Consider the following 15362-nt stretch of genomic DNA (forward strand, 5'->3'; position numbering starts at 1 on the left):
AATGAAGCACTGGAGATCATCTGGCATCTGTAATAGTGTGCTGTAAAGGGATTCAAGTAACAAATACTTCCTGACATATATAGCTTATGGTCAGAATCAAACAGCAAAGGTATTATTTGGCTCATTTTCCATTGCTGGCTCTTTGCTTATGATCCCATTCTGGTTAAGTGGCTATTATAGTGTAGCAACATAAAGAGAAAGAAAAATGTATTTTGCAGTCTGACTACTGCTGAACTCACTTGAAATACCAAATAGGAAATGTTCTCATGCACAGCAATAGAGAGAAAAGGATGCAGTAAGTTGGAAAAGAGACTGAAGGAAAGAGTGGGAACAGACAGAAAAGGAAAAGAGGGAGGGACTGGAGAATGGAAGAAGGCTGAGGAGGAGAGTGGGAGAGATGGGAGTTACAGAGAGACAGTAGAGTGTAAGGGTGAGACATGGGAAAGTGTGGGGTTACAGGACTTTTGGGGGGGGGGGGTAGAGAACAAAGATGACCAGTTATCTACAACCTAGTGCATCCGGCAGAAGAGTTGAGAAAGAATAACCAACATCACAAGTCTCAGACTGTGCTATTTATTAGATAATTGCCAAGAAGATGTGGAACTGTATAATTTAAATATTTTCACATAATTTGTTAAAAAGTATGTGCATCAATATACCCCTCAGGCAAAAACGGAGGAGAAATTTCAACATCACAAGAAAATTTCACAGAACAGAAAAATTATTTGGCAACATATACACCAAAAATGGAAAAAAAAGGATTAAAAACACAAAAGTGAAACAATTTTATTTTCTCTCTGGATCGCTAATGAAGAATGCTACAGAATATGTGGTTTCATATTAGAAGGATTTTCTTATTGGACATATAATTCAGAAGCCTGTGCTGGTGATCCACTGACATGAGCTACAATCTCACCAAGCCAGCTAGAGAATTTAACTTCAGTTAGTTAAGTCAGGTGAAATCCCATGTTCATCCTAAGAACATGCTCCCACGAACGACATGGCATTACCACCATCCTAAACAGGATAAGTTCAAAACAGCAAACTATCTCATGCGGCCTTGCCACCAGCCTTGATCAACTAGTTGAAAAGGACATAAGCCAATTAAAAAACAAGGCCTGGGGAGCAGACAGTATGCATGCTGATGTTCTAATACTTGATGATGAGGAACTTCAGTCATAAGTCCACAACTTTATCTCCCACATCTGAGAAGAGGAGGAAATGTCAGTAATCTCAGAAATGCATTCCTGTGAGTTTCCTCCCATTGATCAAATCCCATTGTGTAACTACTCAGAGATCTCCAAGGTCTTCCTCAGTTGCTCCTCCCAGTGACAAAGTAGATTCTCGTCAAGTCCAAGAGAAGTGAAGGGAGCAGCACCAACCACAATACATGGCTTTTTCTACCTCACTAAAGCCTTTGAATACATCAATTGGGAAGGACTGTGGAGCATCCTCCTCAAATTTGGCTGCCTGCACAAATTCATCTTTGAGTTAAATTTGCTTCATAATGGGTTGCCTAACCAATGCGTTAGTGCGTTCACAACAGATCCATCTCACGGCAGACCAATATCAAGCAAGGCTGTGTAATCACTCTGGGCACTTTTTAATTTTTCTCACCATAATGCTTTACCATGCCTTGAACAAGCTTCCCACTGGAGTGAAGTTAATCTGCAGAACTACTGGGAAACTGTTAATCTACTTCATCTCACTTCAGAACCATGGCAAGACCAAACTCAGTATCAGCCACAGTATGCTGACGATGCTTGTGCATTCAGAGGCCAGGTTCCAAGTCATTGCTGATTCATGAAATGCACAACAAGATGGGACTTGCACTCAACATTTGCAAAAGGTCTTCTGGACTAGGACCAACTAAAGCAGGCACTGAAGAGTTGAGATCTCACCAAGACAGCTGGAGAATTTAAATTCAGTTAATTCATGTGAAGTCCCTTGTTCAACATGAGGGCATGCTCCATTGTGATACGTGGCACTACCACGACCCTCAACAGGACAGATTCAGAACAGGTCCAGTGGCTCAATGTTCGGTATCTATGAAGGGCAAGGGCTCATCAAACTGCTGCAGAATATTGATACCGGAAAGATCACGCGAATTTGGGTGTGAGAAAGACACCACAGCTCTGGGGTCTGTGAGAACATGCCAAAATTGGAAACCTTGTTCAACAGAATTATCAAGCTTGACACCGTCACTCAAAGAATCATACCCTTCAATATCCCAGACTTCTCCATAACCATTCCTTTCTCATTGGCTCAACATACCCATCATGGCTAATGCAAAAAAATGAGAGTGCCTCTCAGAGCCTTCAACACTGTCAATTGTGGGCAAGGTAATCCATGCAGATTATCACCTACTACCCTGCCTTGACTGATGAATTAGTGCTGCACCATAATGAATATCACTGCAGATAGTAAGGCATAAAATGTACCCAAGTGGGTGGATGGCAGGGAGGGGAAGGTGTTTTCATTTTCCACCATCAAGAGTAGCTTGAGAGTACCAGTTCTCACCCAGATGGCCAAGTCCAGAAGGACATGGCTGTTGAGTAGCTTCAGCAGAAGATGACAAAGTTATCAGAAGAATATGAAAAATCAACTTGACTCTGCCCTCAGATGCATCCATCCACAATGAAACTGGTAAGAATGACTAATGTATTTGTCTTTGTCCTCACATTACTATGCTTTAGGATACAATCACTGTATTCTCTTAGAAATTCAGAATAAAACTGATAGTTCAAAACTGGTTAATAGTAGAACTGTATTCCACTACAACATTCAAACTCATGGCCCAGCATTTCCTCATTACTGTTGAGGTAGGGGACACAATTCAATGAAGATTACAGAAAAGCATGCCAGGACCACCAAGCATTCTTAAAGATGATGCCTCACCATCACATTCTCAAGGGCAATTCGGAATAGATAATAAATCCTGGTCATTCCAGCAACACTTATCTCCCATGAATAATCACTTGTCATTAGACTTGGTATTTAGACTGAAATGAATGATGTGAAAAGAATATTCCACTTAAGACAATAAACTAATGTTGCTGGTAAATCTTTTCCTAATCTCATCAAAATTGGCCCCATACCATTAACTGCCCTGTAACCAACAATACTTCATCTCAGTCCAAAGGTTATCAAAATGACACGTCTGGATTGATGAAGGCTTCCCAGGAGGTGCATCAGTTACTACATTTCTGTAATTTCCTACACTGTATTTGTTGCTAAATGCTAACAGAAAATGATAGTGCTGTTTTATTTTGGAAATAAAGATTAGCATTTATAAAGTCAGTTCCACAATCATTATCCAGAGCAGTTAATGCTTTACAGAACCTTCAATGGAAAGCATTTTCAGATACTCTGACATGTCAAGGTGCTTTTCAGTGCAACACCATTATTTTGCCTTGCTGAAATCTTCCTGACAAAGCTGCTGCTGCAATGTCTTTATCCAGATGGAGGGCCTGGGACTCATTTATTAGATCTCATTTTGTATTTCTCATTGGGATTTTGCTGAATTAAATGCACCAGGCTTTACATACATAGAGAGCCAAGAATTTTAAAACAGACCCTAATCAAAATCAGTCATTCTGTATTCTGCATAAAGTCCGTGCAAATGTCATATCTCAGTAGTTTCCTCTGCAGGCTTACCTATGTGAGTTCTGAGCTGGAATTTAACATTCTTTGCATTTATATACAAGTTCATACGGATTTAACTCTTTTCTCCTCCCCTTTTTGTAGGGTGCCCTTTGCGAAAATACCTTTCCACAGGCTCCCCTTACAATACCTAATCCCAGTTAATAGCGTGTTGGCAGACTATTTGCCAATGGAGGGATCATGGCTGAGCTCACATTTCCAGCCTTTGACAATCCCAGGATGGATGCTGCTTGACAATGATGGAGAAAATGTATGCTGGATGATTCCGCTCCCCCAACCCTAACACAAACTACAGTGACCCCTTTGCCTGCGATTAGGTGTGGATAGTTTTTTTTAAACAGTACTTCCTGCTGCACACTAGAAAACTAAGTTTAGAGGTCAAATTCTTATACCCTCACAGAGACCAGGATTTTGGGAATGTGGGTTCCTGAAGTCAGTCTTTTGCTAATTGTCTTCATGATTAAGAAGAAGCTGTGGTCCCTATTGTGTTGCAGTGTAGTGAGTCTAGAATACTCAGAACTACTCCACTTAGTTGACATCAAACAGTGCCTCCTTTTAAAGGAAACCCAACTTCATTTGGGGGTTAAATTCTTGAAAAAGTATCATTCGTTATGAAAGCTCAATACTTTGAATAAAAATGGTAAAAACCCTTTGCCTTCTCCTTTAATAATTAAGTTAAAATATACCAACCCAAATGATAATTCAATGAGAATTTACATCGAAGAGCAAATCCTATTCCAATTTGCAGGAAGAATGACAGAAAGCAATTGTTACCTAACATCTTCAACTACTGGCTGAGGGTGAAAGTCACTCTGTTAATGGTCAATTAAATTCCAGTCACCAAGTGCCCACAATCTGGTGTAGAGGATTGGCAATTATGGTCCATAATCTCAAAGGATGCCTGCTTTGTGAGAAATGGGAAGATAATCTAAAGCAGTGGGGTTTGGGAGCTGCTAGTTATGAGGCCTATCTTCAGGAAAAGAGAAGAAGCCTTTTTCTGCATCTGGTAGTACTGTACCTGACTGGGTAGCTATTTGATTTTCCAGTGTCAGTATCCCTAACATCAATGAACTAATATAAATTATATCCCCCTTGGCAGGGTCTGTTCCTCAGCAGTTTCACCTCACCTCCTGGCATCCCAAGTCACATGCTATCATTATAACAAGCAGCATCTGTGCAGCTTCTTGAAAGACAGAAATAAGGGTAAAATTTGAATGAAAAAAAATGGATCAGGTACCTTCTGCAGGAATGTGTGCAAGTGAGTTAAGTTTACTGTATACATTTTCTGTTCAAAGTACTTTCCCTTACTGTCAATTCAAAAACAGCATCCATTGTAGCTCTCCATCCCAGATCAATCTTTACACTTCTTGGCTTTCAATCAACATCCAACTGACATTCATTTATGCGTCAACCCAGCTGGTACTATTCAAACTTAGGAGCTATCAGAGACAATCCGCTGTGTTGTTCCATGAATGCGTTCATCAGGAACAGAGCCTGGATCTAATTTTCCTCTTCTGATTCACTCAGAGATGCTGAGAGTGATCATTGTAATCCCGGCTTTGATCCTGACAAACAACAATTAGACCAAGGGCAATTTTCCAGATCTTGGGATGAGGTGCTGTGGGTAACATGGAGACTGTGGAGTCTGTGCTGCACTGACCCTGGAAAATGCAAACACAAACCAATTGAAGTTGAGAAATGGCAAGTCCTCCACTACCAGGGAAATGAATTACAACTTCATTTCATGGGATGTGCCTCAGCCGTGGCAAGGAACATTTTTAAACTATACAACCATATTTTAATCATCCTATTTGCTTTGAAAAGACAGTAATGGACAGTTTTAAAGAAATATATTTTCTATGCCATTAATCAAATGTTGAAGTTTATATGTGATAGCCTTTCACACCAGCCAAATATTTTCTTAAATCACTTGCCAACATCCCACTGTCTACAATGGAACTTTATGACTACATCTTAAATAATTAAGAGAAAAGCTACTGTACAACATTATACTTACACCTCAGTATTCTGTCCCTGCTGTCCTGAACTACTAGTCTCCATTCTATCATCATCATCTGATTGATCACTAGCTTTGTCGTAAAAGTGTTCAGGACTTTTCTCCTCAACTGCCTCTCCTGTTCTCTCCCTGTCGTTTTGCTCCGCATTCTTAGTTTCCAACAAAGCCTGGCTCAGTGGCTGCCATTGAGGAGTCTCACCATTTTCTTTACCTGTGCACTGACTGCTGGCCTTCTCTTCAGTAGTTCCCTCAGCACTCACTATTTCTTTGGCAGTCTCTGACTCTGTACTATATATGCTCTGATCTATTCTGCTGGTTTCCTTGTGGGTTGAAGGTATGGAATGTACAGCCATTGATACACTGGTGTTTGGTCCTGTGCTTTCATATGAATGTGGTGTCACAAAGTTGGAACATTCAAGTCTAGTATCTTGATTTGATCTCATCTCATTCCTCATTCCACTCTGATAATTGTGGTCATTCTGCTCCCGCCATGTAACACAAGGCAGGCCCCTTGTCTCACTGGAATGAACACCAGGACTTACTGGTGGCATCAGAGATCCTGAAAGTCTGCCTGGATATCCACCCTCCTCAGGTTTAGTTTTATCACTCCCTGTCCAGCCTAGGTGTGAATACGTTTTAACTGCAGCATGTGGGATCTGGTCTGTACTGCACCCTACAAGTGACTGGCTTTCTGTGGAATATTTAGCTTCACTGCTGGCATTTTTCTCCCTGCCTTTTGGCAGAGTGTTACTGAGAGGTTCAGTCAAGAAGACACCCCATAATTTCAATTTGTTTATGGTTTCCTCAGAAGACCTCACTTGAACTGCTTTTGGTTGAAGCTGTCTCACACCCTGCTCTCTGGGATCAATATATTGCACATTTTGCTCCTGAACCAAGGGTTGAATTGTTTTGAAATCAGGAGCTGCCCGTTTCTCCTGCAAGTTCTGGGTGATGCAGCTTTCTAAGGGATCATTAACCTCTCTGTCCTTCAGGACATTACTGTGCAAGTCAAACTTGCTTTTACAGCTCTCTTTCCCTTGACAGTCTGTGGTACCAACTTGCAAAATCCCCTGATCAATCCCAGTTTTAGTTTCTGTTTGAAACACAGTTGATAATTCTTCAACAACCAGTTTGTGTTCAGTCTGGTGCTCTGCACTGTGAATAACACAAGGGTCCTGAAGCAAATCTGGCCCATGAATGCTAGCGTTGCTTTCAGCAGCAGCACTCTCTGTACCTCCAAATGAATACCCAGTTGTGACTTCCTCTTCCTTGCGATCTGGTCCCTTTATACCAGTGCTGCAAGATCCCTCAGTTTGTTGAGAAAGGGAAGACATTTCTCCACCATGGCCCTGCACTTCTGATGATTTGCTTTCTTCACCTTGCTCTGTAAAATCTTGCAGTTCTCCCTGGTCTTTCAAGCTCTCTTCTGATGCGCTATTCCCTCTGGCCTTTTCCGCTAGGAATCTCAGAATTTCTTGCTCTATCCCGTCATCACTGTCTCCGGAACTGCTGTCGCTTGTTGACATGGTTTTTTGATTCAGCGGTTCAACCATGGTGGATGGCGTTGTAGATAGTGAGACCGTCACCGGCCTTCCCATTCTAGCCACATTCCCATTTCCTTCGCCTTCTGATGTCGCCCCTGCTCTTTTGTTATTTTTATTTTTAAAGTCCAAATAACTTCTACAAACTGCCTTGCTAGTCTTTGACAAACAGCTCTTCAGGGGAGCATGGCTCATTGCAAAACCTTCACCAGCCGCCTTGGGAGTTTCATCTCCAATACCAGTGCTTTGTTCAGAGAAAGTAAGCACCTCTGCTCCTGTAAACCGTACTCGCTTCCTGCATCGGTTTTTGGAGTCCCTTGATCTTTTCCCCAGTCTTTTTCTGGTTTTCAAGAGATCCTTTGTGGCAGTATCCAGATCTTCGTCACTGTCCAATGAGCTACTTTTGTCACCTGTCTGCCAAGCATCATGGACTGCCTTATGACAGGACTGTACGTCGGTAGCCCAGTTGATGGAGGATAACTTGTCTTGATTTCTGTTGATTGCCTTGCTGTCCCTGACATTATTTACATCAAAAGTATCTTGTTCCAACAGACCACCTTTAAGTTTAATCTTGGAGGTGACAGTGTCAGTGTTAGTCCTGGAAACAGGTGCCCCACCGGCCTTTGGCTGGCTTTCTCTCAGTTTTTCTGTTCCAGTATTATGATCAACACTGTCATTATTCTTCAGACTTTCTTTCTGTAATAACGGCATCTGAGATGAAGGCAAAGGAGAGAACAAGGATGGAGAGTTGTTCAGACTATCTTCTTCCTTCAGTTCTGGGGGTAAGACTCTGTCTGATTCATTTTCAGTTTCCACTCCATTTGACTTCTGATTGCTTTGGTTCACCTTCAGAGCCAAGTAATTTTGAATTTCTTTTTCAATGCTGTCACTACTATCCACAGAACTATCTTCACTGTCGGAAGATGTGATTTGCTGGGAGTCAGCAGTGGCATATTCGTTGGTCATCTTCCCGTGGGCTACGTGCTCTTCCCTGTCCATTGGAGCTGTACCTGCCATGCCACCTATACGTGGCTGTGGACTGAGCACCAAAGGCCCTTCCTGTTTTCGGAAAAATTCTGATGGGGTCTTCGTTCTTTTCAAACTTAACCTGGACTCTGTGCATTTTCTTTCCCTTTGCTTTACAAAGACATCACTCAACTGATCTTTGGAGACTGCATCCAAAAGGCTGAGGGAATACGGTGTCTTTGACTCTACAGACTTGGGTACACATTGCTTCCGCTTCTTGCTCAGAGTTGCTCGTGGTGTTTCCTTCCCCTCAGCCTTGGCTGTATGACAGGCATCCAAAGAGGATTCAGAATTCATGGAGCAGGGAGGCTTGTGAGGCAACAATCCAAGGGCGAAGGGAAGATCCTTGATTTTCTTCTGTTCTAACTGGTAGCGTTGGATGGCTTCCTCAATCCCATCATCACTACTGGAATCAGACAGATCAGCTCCTGCAGTTATGGAATTAGGTTTTGGGACAGAGAATTCAGTGTTTACGTTCCACTGGATGTTACTACTTTTATAGAGATCCTTAAAGCTAGGCATTGCTGTTGGTTTCTTCTCAATGGCCAGCTTTTTATGGACCTTGGGATTCCTTTCATTGGTCTTCCCAGTTTTGCAGATGTTGCCAACTTCACCCACTTGGGAGGATTTCGTGCCAGTAACTTGAGGGTTGGGATTTGTCACCAACGGTTTGACAACGCGCGTTTGGCTCCCTGTGCTGGGCTTGATGTACCTCTTCTTGCTCTTCAATCCTATCTTCACCAGATTTTCCTTCTGTGCTGGCCCTCCCTCGGATGCCAGTTTGTTGCTGGGATCGCTGGTTTCCTTATTCCGCTTGTCTTGCAAGAACCTTTCAATTTCAGCTTGTATGCTCAGTTCAAAAGAATCGTTGCTGCTGACGCTGGAGGGAGAAGAACATCTGGAATCTGCAGCAGCCTTTGGATGGGCAGGTAGAGGGTCAACATTGACAAGCTCAGTGGGGACCACCTCTCCTTCAAGTGAAATACCATTACTGACATTTGGAGCAGAGTCTTTGATAGGTGGATGTATCCCAGGGGGAGCCTCTGCATCATGCATGGTGCTCGGCATCGAGCAACTTTCTTCTGTCTTCTTCTTCAAGTATTCCTGAATGGCCTCTTCTATACCTCGATCAACAGATTCATCGCTGTCCGTGTCCAGGACACAATGGCCCAAATTGGATTCCTCTGTGCCAAGTGTGCAGGTCGGATACCCGGTCTTCAGATCCTCTACAGCAGCCCCTTTTAAAAGCTTGATAGCGCTGTTGTCTAATGCGCCCTCGCTCCGCCATTTTGTGACTAGGTTTGTTTGAGCATTACTACTGGGGTCATTGTTCATGGCATGAGATGAGTCATGGGGTTGCAGGTTTTCTACAATCATTTGTACATTTACGTTGATAGCACTTCCAACAGCAGAGAATGTCTCCTTTGGAGTGGAGAAACCCACAGGGAGGCTGTAGCTCTGGGATGCTCCAAAGGACTGCCAATCTGTCTGTACTGCAGAGACAGGCGCCAAATTCATTAAGAACATTATAGCAGGAAAGTGACAGAGTGGACATGTGCCCCGTATTGCTGCTCCCCTCACATCCTGCAAAAACAATGCAGAACAAAAATAATCAAAACAGCTGCAAAATAAACAGATTCAGCTTAACAAATACTTGTACTGATGCTTTATGAGTCAGTCAATTTAGAGAAACATTCTTTTCTTCTGCTTTTGCCATTTAGGGAAGTGGTGACAAACAAAAAGGCTGGTTCAATTTTACTGATGTTGCTTGAGGGATAAACATTGTTCAGGACAGTAGTGATAGCTCTTCTGCTTTTCTTCAAGATAAAGCCTGTAAGATCTCCCACATGCAGCTTCTGGCAGACGCTTTATCTGGGAAGTCATCTCTGACAGTGCAACATTCCCTTTCTGGCCCTCCAATAGTGTAGCACTCTTTCAGTACCACACCTTCAAAAGTGCACTCCTCCCTCTGTATTGAGATCATGTCCATTCAGTCCACTTTGTAAAATCCCAAACTCAAACACACTAACCTGAGAAATCTGGACACTAGAAAAAAATAAATTCAGTATTGAAAATGATGCAGAAGTAGAACTAACAGCCCAAACTCACAATGGCAGGATAACACTAACTGATCCCCTTTAACTAATTCACAAACTTAGCAATGGTGCCACATGGCTCACACAACTTACAACTTCCACACTGGCAACCTGTTCAAACCAAAACATCTAACTTTATCCTAACTCACACCAAAACCCATTCAGCTAGTTCTCCTGTGACTGTTGACCTACATTGGTTTCTGGTAATTGCAGTACTCATTTTTGCATTCAAATCCCTTCTGTACTCACACCTTACTTTTGCTGCAACATCCCCTGCCCTGTACCCTCCAATTCAGGACTCTCATGACCACAATTTTTATCACTCCATTGACAGCCATGCCTTTAGCTATTTGACTTCTAAGCTCTGACATTCCCTCTCTGCCCTTCCAGCTTTCTCTCCTCCTTTAACCATTCCTTAAAAACTCTTATCGTATAGTCACCTGTCTTAATACTCTCTATGTGGCTCAGTGCTAAATTGTTATTTCATATTATTCCTGAGGTAGGAAATTTTATGACTATAGATGCTAGTTGCCGTTGCAAGTAAAACTTCTATTAAGTTTGCATTACTTTAAAGTATAGATAACCAGGATTATGGTTCTGACCCAATTGCTAACAATGCCATTTAACATATAGAGAAAAAAACAAGAGATACAAGTTCATTTTAAAAATAGTAACATTTGAATTTTCTCTACTTCTTCCAAGATTGCAGTTGGTGAATGGGTTGACCCATTTCTGAAGTCCATGCAGATTTAAAATATATTGCAAATGAGTTCAGATTCAAGTTTAGTCACTGAGTTACAGAGAACGGAAAAAGGCCCTTTGGCCCAATTGGTCCATGCCGACCAAGATCCCCCAACCAAGCTAGTCCCATTTACCAGCGTTTGGCCCATAACTTTCTAAACCTTTCCAATCCATGTACCTGTCCAGCTGTCTTTTAAAAGTTGTAATTGTACCTGCTTTAACTACTTCCTCTTGCAGCTCATTCCACATAGATACCACACTTTGTGTAAAAATAGTTGCCTTTCAAATTCCTATTAAATCTTCTCTCACCTTAAACCTATGCCCTCTAATTCTTTATTTCCCAACCCTGGGAAAAAGAACAAGTTTAGGGAAGGATATTTGGAGGTTCACAGAAAAAGGAAATGAGGGTGAATTTCTACAGCCAATTATGAAGCAATGGATGCTCTGAAAGTTTGGCTGGATTACATAAGGGGGAATTGTTGTCTTTCCCTATGATGAGGGTACAACAGGATTCTGCTTCTGTTGATCTGAGCATGCAAGGGGTGATGATGGCAGTCAGCGATGCCCCACACAGTCGAATTGCCAATGGCCGGTCACGCCTCAGAGCTCTCTGTCCCCAGGCTGACAGTGTCCATAATCCGTGATGAGGGGCAAAACCACCACCTCACCCACTCCTGGTGCCTCCCCCCCCCCCCCCCCCAACCCCGACAATCCGGATCGGCTGGTCGGTGGGCCCTGTCCATCCAGGCCTTCCGCTGCCGTCCTGCTCTCAGCTGCGGCCCGCTAGCGTCAAACCCGACCCCGAGGCCCAGGCCGCACCCTCCGACCTGCCGCATAGTGGCAGTGCCCGGGCCCGGGCCGCAAGTGAGGGGAGGGGAAGGGAGGGGAGACGGGGCCGGAGGCGGGGGGGGGGGGGGAGGAGGGGGGTAGGGAGCACCTCTCTCTGCTACCCCTCCCCTCAGTCAGGTCAACTGTTAAATGCTTTACTCCGACCCTTCAGGCCACCAGCCGACATGGGGGAGAGGGCAAGGGTAATAAGAATGGGGGCAGGAAGGCGACCCCAGCCCGGCCGGGCCTTTGGGTAGAGTTAGGCCCGAAGCCTCGAGTCGAGAGTCCGCCTGCCGCCGCCGGACAGCCGCCGGATTCGGCCAGCGCGGGCCGGAGCCCCGGCTTTGACTGACAGTTGCCTAGGCTCCCGGGTCCGACTGGACGATGCCCCCCCTTTGATTGGCAGCTGCTCCCTCTCCCAGCTTTGATTGACAACCCCCCCCATCCCGGTTTGATTGACAGCCGGCAGAACCCCGGACCCGGGGGGCGCACCCCCCTCGCGCGCTCCTTCACTACCTGCTGCACGCGGCTCCCTCGCTGCAGCGGCGCGGCGCACTCGCACCGGCTGCAGGCAAAGTTCAGAGCAACAGCGAGGAGGCGCAGGAAGCAAAAATAAATAAATATGTCCATCCGGACAGCGACTTGGCATGGACTGCAAAAATAAATGGACGCAAAGCGCAAACCTTGTGACATAAAGAGTGTTTGCCCATGAATTAGAATTGTCTTTGCAAAAAAAAAGATATGAAGAATAAGAAGCGGTTACCGGTTTTGCAACTTTTGTCTGAAAAGAGTTTAAAAAAACACCCCTCTTCCTCAAAATAGTACCACGGAATTTGGGACAGGAGAAGGCAATAGGAATAATCCAGGAAATTATAGGCTGGTGAGCCTCATATTTGTGGCAAGGAAGCTATCAGAGAGGATTCTTAGGGATAGGATTAATTCACATTTGGAAAAGCATGGCTTTATTTGGCATAGTCAACATGGCTTTGTGCGGGACAAGTCATGTTGATTAAGTTCTTAGAGGAGGTAACGAAGATAATTAATGATGGTAGGGCAGTGGATGTTTTCTACATGGATTTTTAGTAAGGCATTTGACAAGGCCACTCATGGTAGGCTGATCCAGAAGATTAAGATGCATGGGATCCACAGTAGTTTGGTAGATTGGATTCAAAATTGGCTTGGCCACAGAAGACAAAGGTCTGTGACCAGTGGTGTTCCGCAGGGATCAGTGCTGGGACCTCTGTTGTTTGTGATGTATGTAAGTGACTTGGACAAAAATGTACGTAGATAGGCTGTTTTGTAAGTTTGCAGATGCCACAACAATTGGTGGAGCTGTGGACAGTGAAGAAGGTTGTCAAAGGACACAGATCAGTTGCAGATATGGGCACAGCAATGGCAGATGGAATTAAATCCATGCAAGTGCGAGGTGTTGCCCTTTGGGAGGTCAAATGTAAGGTGTAAATGGCAGGACCCTTAACAGCATTGATGAACAGAGGGATCTTGGGGTCCAAGTCCATAGCTCCCTGAAAGTGGCAACACAAGTAAATAGGGTGGTAAAGAAGGCGTATGGCATGCTTACCTTCATCGGTCAGGGCACTGAGTATATGAGTCAGAAAGCCATGTTGCAGCTGAATAAAACTTTGGTTAGGCCGCATTTGGAGTATTGTGTTTGATTCTGGTCGCCCCATTGCAGGAAGGATGTGGAGGCTTTGGAGAGGGTGCAGAGGATGTTCACAAGGATGCTGCTTGGATTAGAGAGTATTAGCTATAGGGAGAGGTTGGACAGACAGGATTACTGTCTCTGGGGCGTTGGAGGCTGAGGGGAGACTCAGTAGAAGTTTATAAAATGACGAGAGGCACAGATAGGGTCAACAGTCAGAATCTCCCTCCCAGGGTAGAAATGTCAAATACTAGAGAGCGTAGCTTGAAGGTGAGGGGGGAAATTTTAAAGGAGATGTGCGGGGCAAATTTTTTACACAGATAGTGGTAGGTGCCTGGAATGCAGAGCCAGGGGTGGTGGTGGAAGCAGATACGATAGAGACATTTAAGAGACAGTTAGACAGGCACATGAACGCGAGGCGAATAGAGGGATATGGATCATGTGCAGGCAAATGGGATTAGTTTATCTAGCATCATGGTCGGCACAGATATCGTGGGCCGAAGGGCCTGTTCCTGTGCTGCACTGTTCTATGTTCTAAGGCAGATGGGCCTCATAGTTTAACATATGAATCTCAAAGTCGAGCATTGAGATTCCAACACTAACTTGGGTTAGTGAGCACAGGAGTGACAGGTGATGGACACGTGAGTCAGGATATGGGCAACAGGGATTGAATGGGCTGAGGTATGGAGGAGCAGGATGACTAGGAGGGCAATGGAATGTTGAATGTGGAGGTAACAAGGGAGTGCAGGAGGGTTTCAGCTGAGGCAGGGCAGAATGGAGGTGAAATAGGTTCAGCCTCAGACAGTGGTCAAGATGAAGGTTAGAGTCAGTGGTTAGTGGGTGCTGTTTGGAACAGGATCTGAAGATATTGACTTCAGTCTTCTCAGTATTTAGATAAGATAAGATATCTTTATTGGTCAAATGTACATCGAAACACACAGTGAAATGCATCTTTTTTGCCTAGAGTGTTCTGGAGGGAGCCCGCAAGTGTCGCCACGTTTCCGGTGCCAACACAGCATGCCCACAACTTCCTAACCCGTACTTCTTTGGAATGTGGGAGGAAACCGGAGCACCCGGAGGAAACCCAGGCAGACACGGGGAGAACATACAAACTCCTTACAGATAGTGGCGAGAATTGAACCCGGTTCACTGGCGCTGTAATGACTTTATGCTAACCGCTACGCTACTGTGCTAGTTGGAAGAGATTTCTCTTCAAGTACAGAAAGTTTAGCCTGACAATGAAGAGACAGTGGCAGGTCTGAGAGAGACACCGGCTGAGCCAGACTGTACCCGTAGAACCTCTCATCTTTTTGGGCGAAGTCACCAAGTGGCAGAATATAAAGGAGACAGAGGAATGCACCAGTGGGAAAATCCCAGGGATTCCAGGATCAGCAGTGAGGGAGTGGGAAGAGGAACCTTTGCAGCTGGAAGACCATGGGCCTGAAACATTGTCTTTGCTTCTCTCTCCTCTGGAGCTGCCGGCTCGCTGAGGGTTCCCAACGTTTTCTGGTTTAGACTGGGTGGACAGAATGGAGCTGGGCAAGTGCAGCATCAGCCAGCTGAGCAGCAGTCAAGATGTGCTGGGGTAAGAGATGTGGCCGACTTCTTCAAAGGCAGCAGGCAGGTCAGGAAGATGCAGGAGCAACAATGAAAATGCCGGAGGAACTCAGCGGATCAGGCAGCATCTGTGCAGGGAAAGGATAGTCGACATTTCCAGTCGAGAGCCTTCATCCAGCTCTCAACCCGAAACATTGACTGTCTACATCCCCCCACAGATGCTGCCTGACCCG

At 44.6% G+C, this 15362-nt stretch overlaps 1 protein-coding gene across 1 annotated transcript; it reads right to left on the minus strand.

Annotated features, from left to right (window-relative positions):
- Positions 1-560: 560 nt before the first annotated feature.
- ppp1r26 (protein phosphatase 1, regulatory subunit 26) lies at positions 561-12497 on the minus strand. The gene is made up of 2 exons (XM_052037141.1): positions 12429-12497; positions 561-9831 (listed from the first exon to the last, which is right to left on the minus strand). The coding sequence occupies exon 2, from the start codon at positions 9772-9774 to the stop codon at positions 5677-5679; it is 4098 nt and encodes a 1365-aa protein (XP_051893101.1). The 5' UTR covers positions 9775-9831; positions 12429-12497; the 3' UTR covers positions 561-5676.
- Between the last annotated feature and the right edge of the window lie 2865 nt (positions 12498-15362).

Source organism: Pristis pectinata, chromosome 23, assembly GCF_009764475.1.
Source record: "Pristis pectinata isolate sPriPec2 chromosome 23, sPriPec2.1.pri, whole genome shotgun sequence".
Taxonomy (NCBI): domain Eukaryota; kingdom Metazoa; phylum Chordata; class Chondrichthyes; order Rhinopristiformes; family Pristidae; genus Pristis; species Pristis pectinata.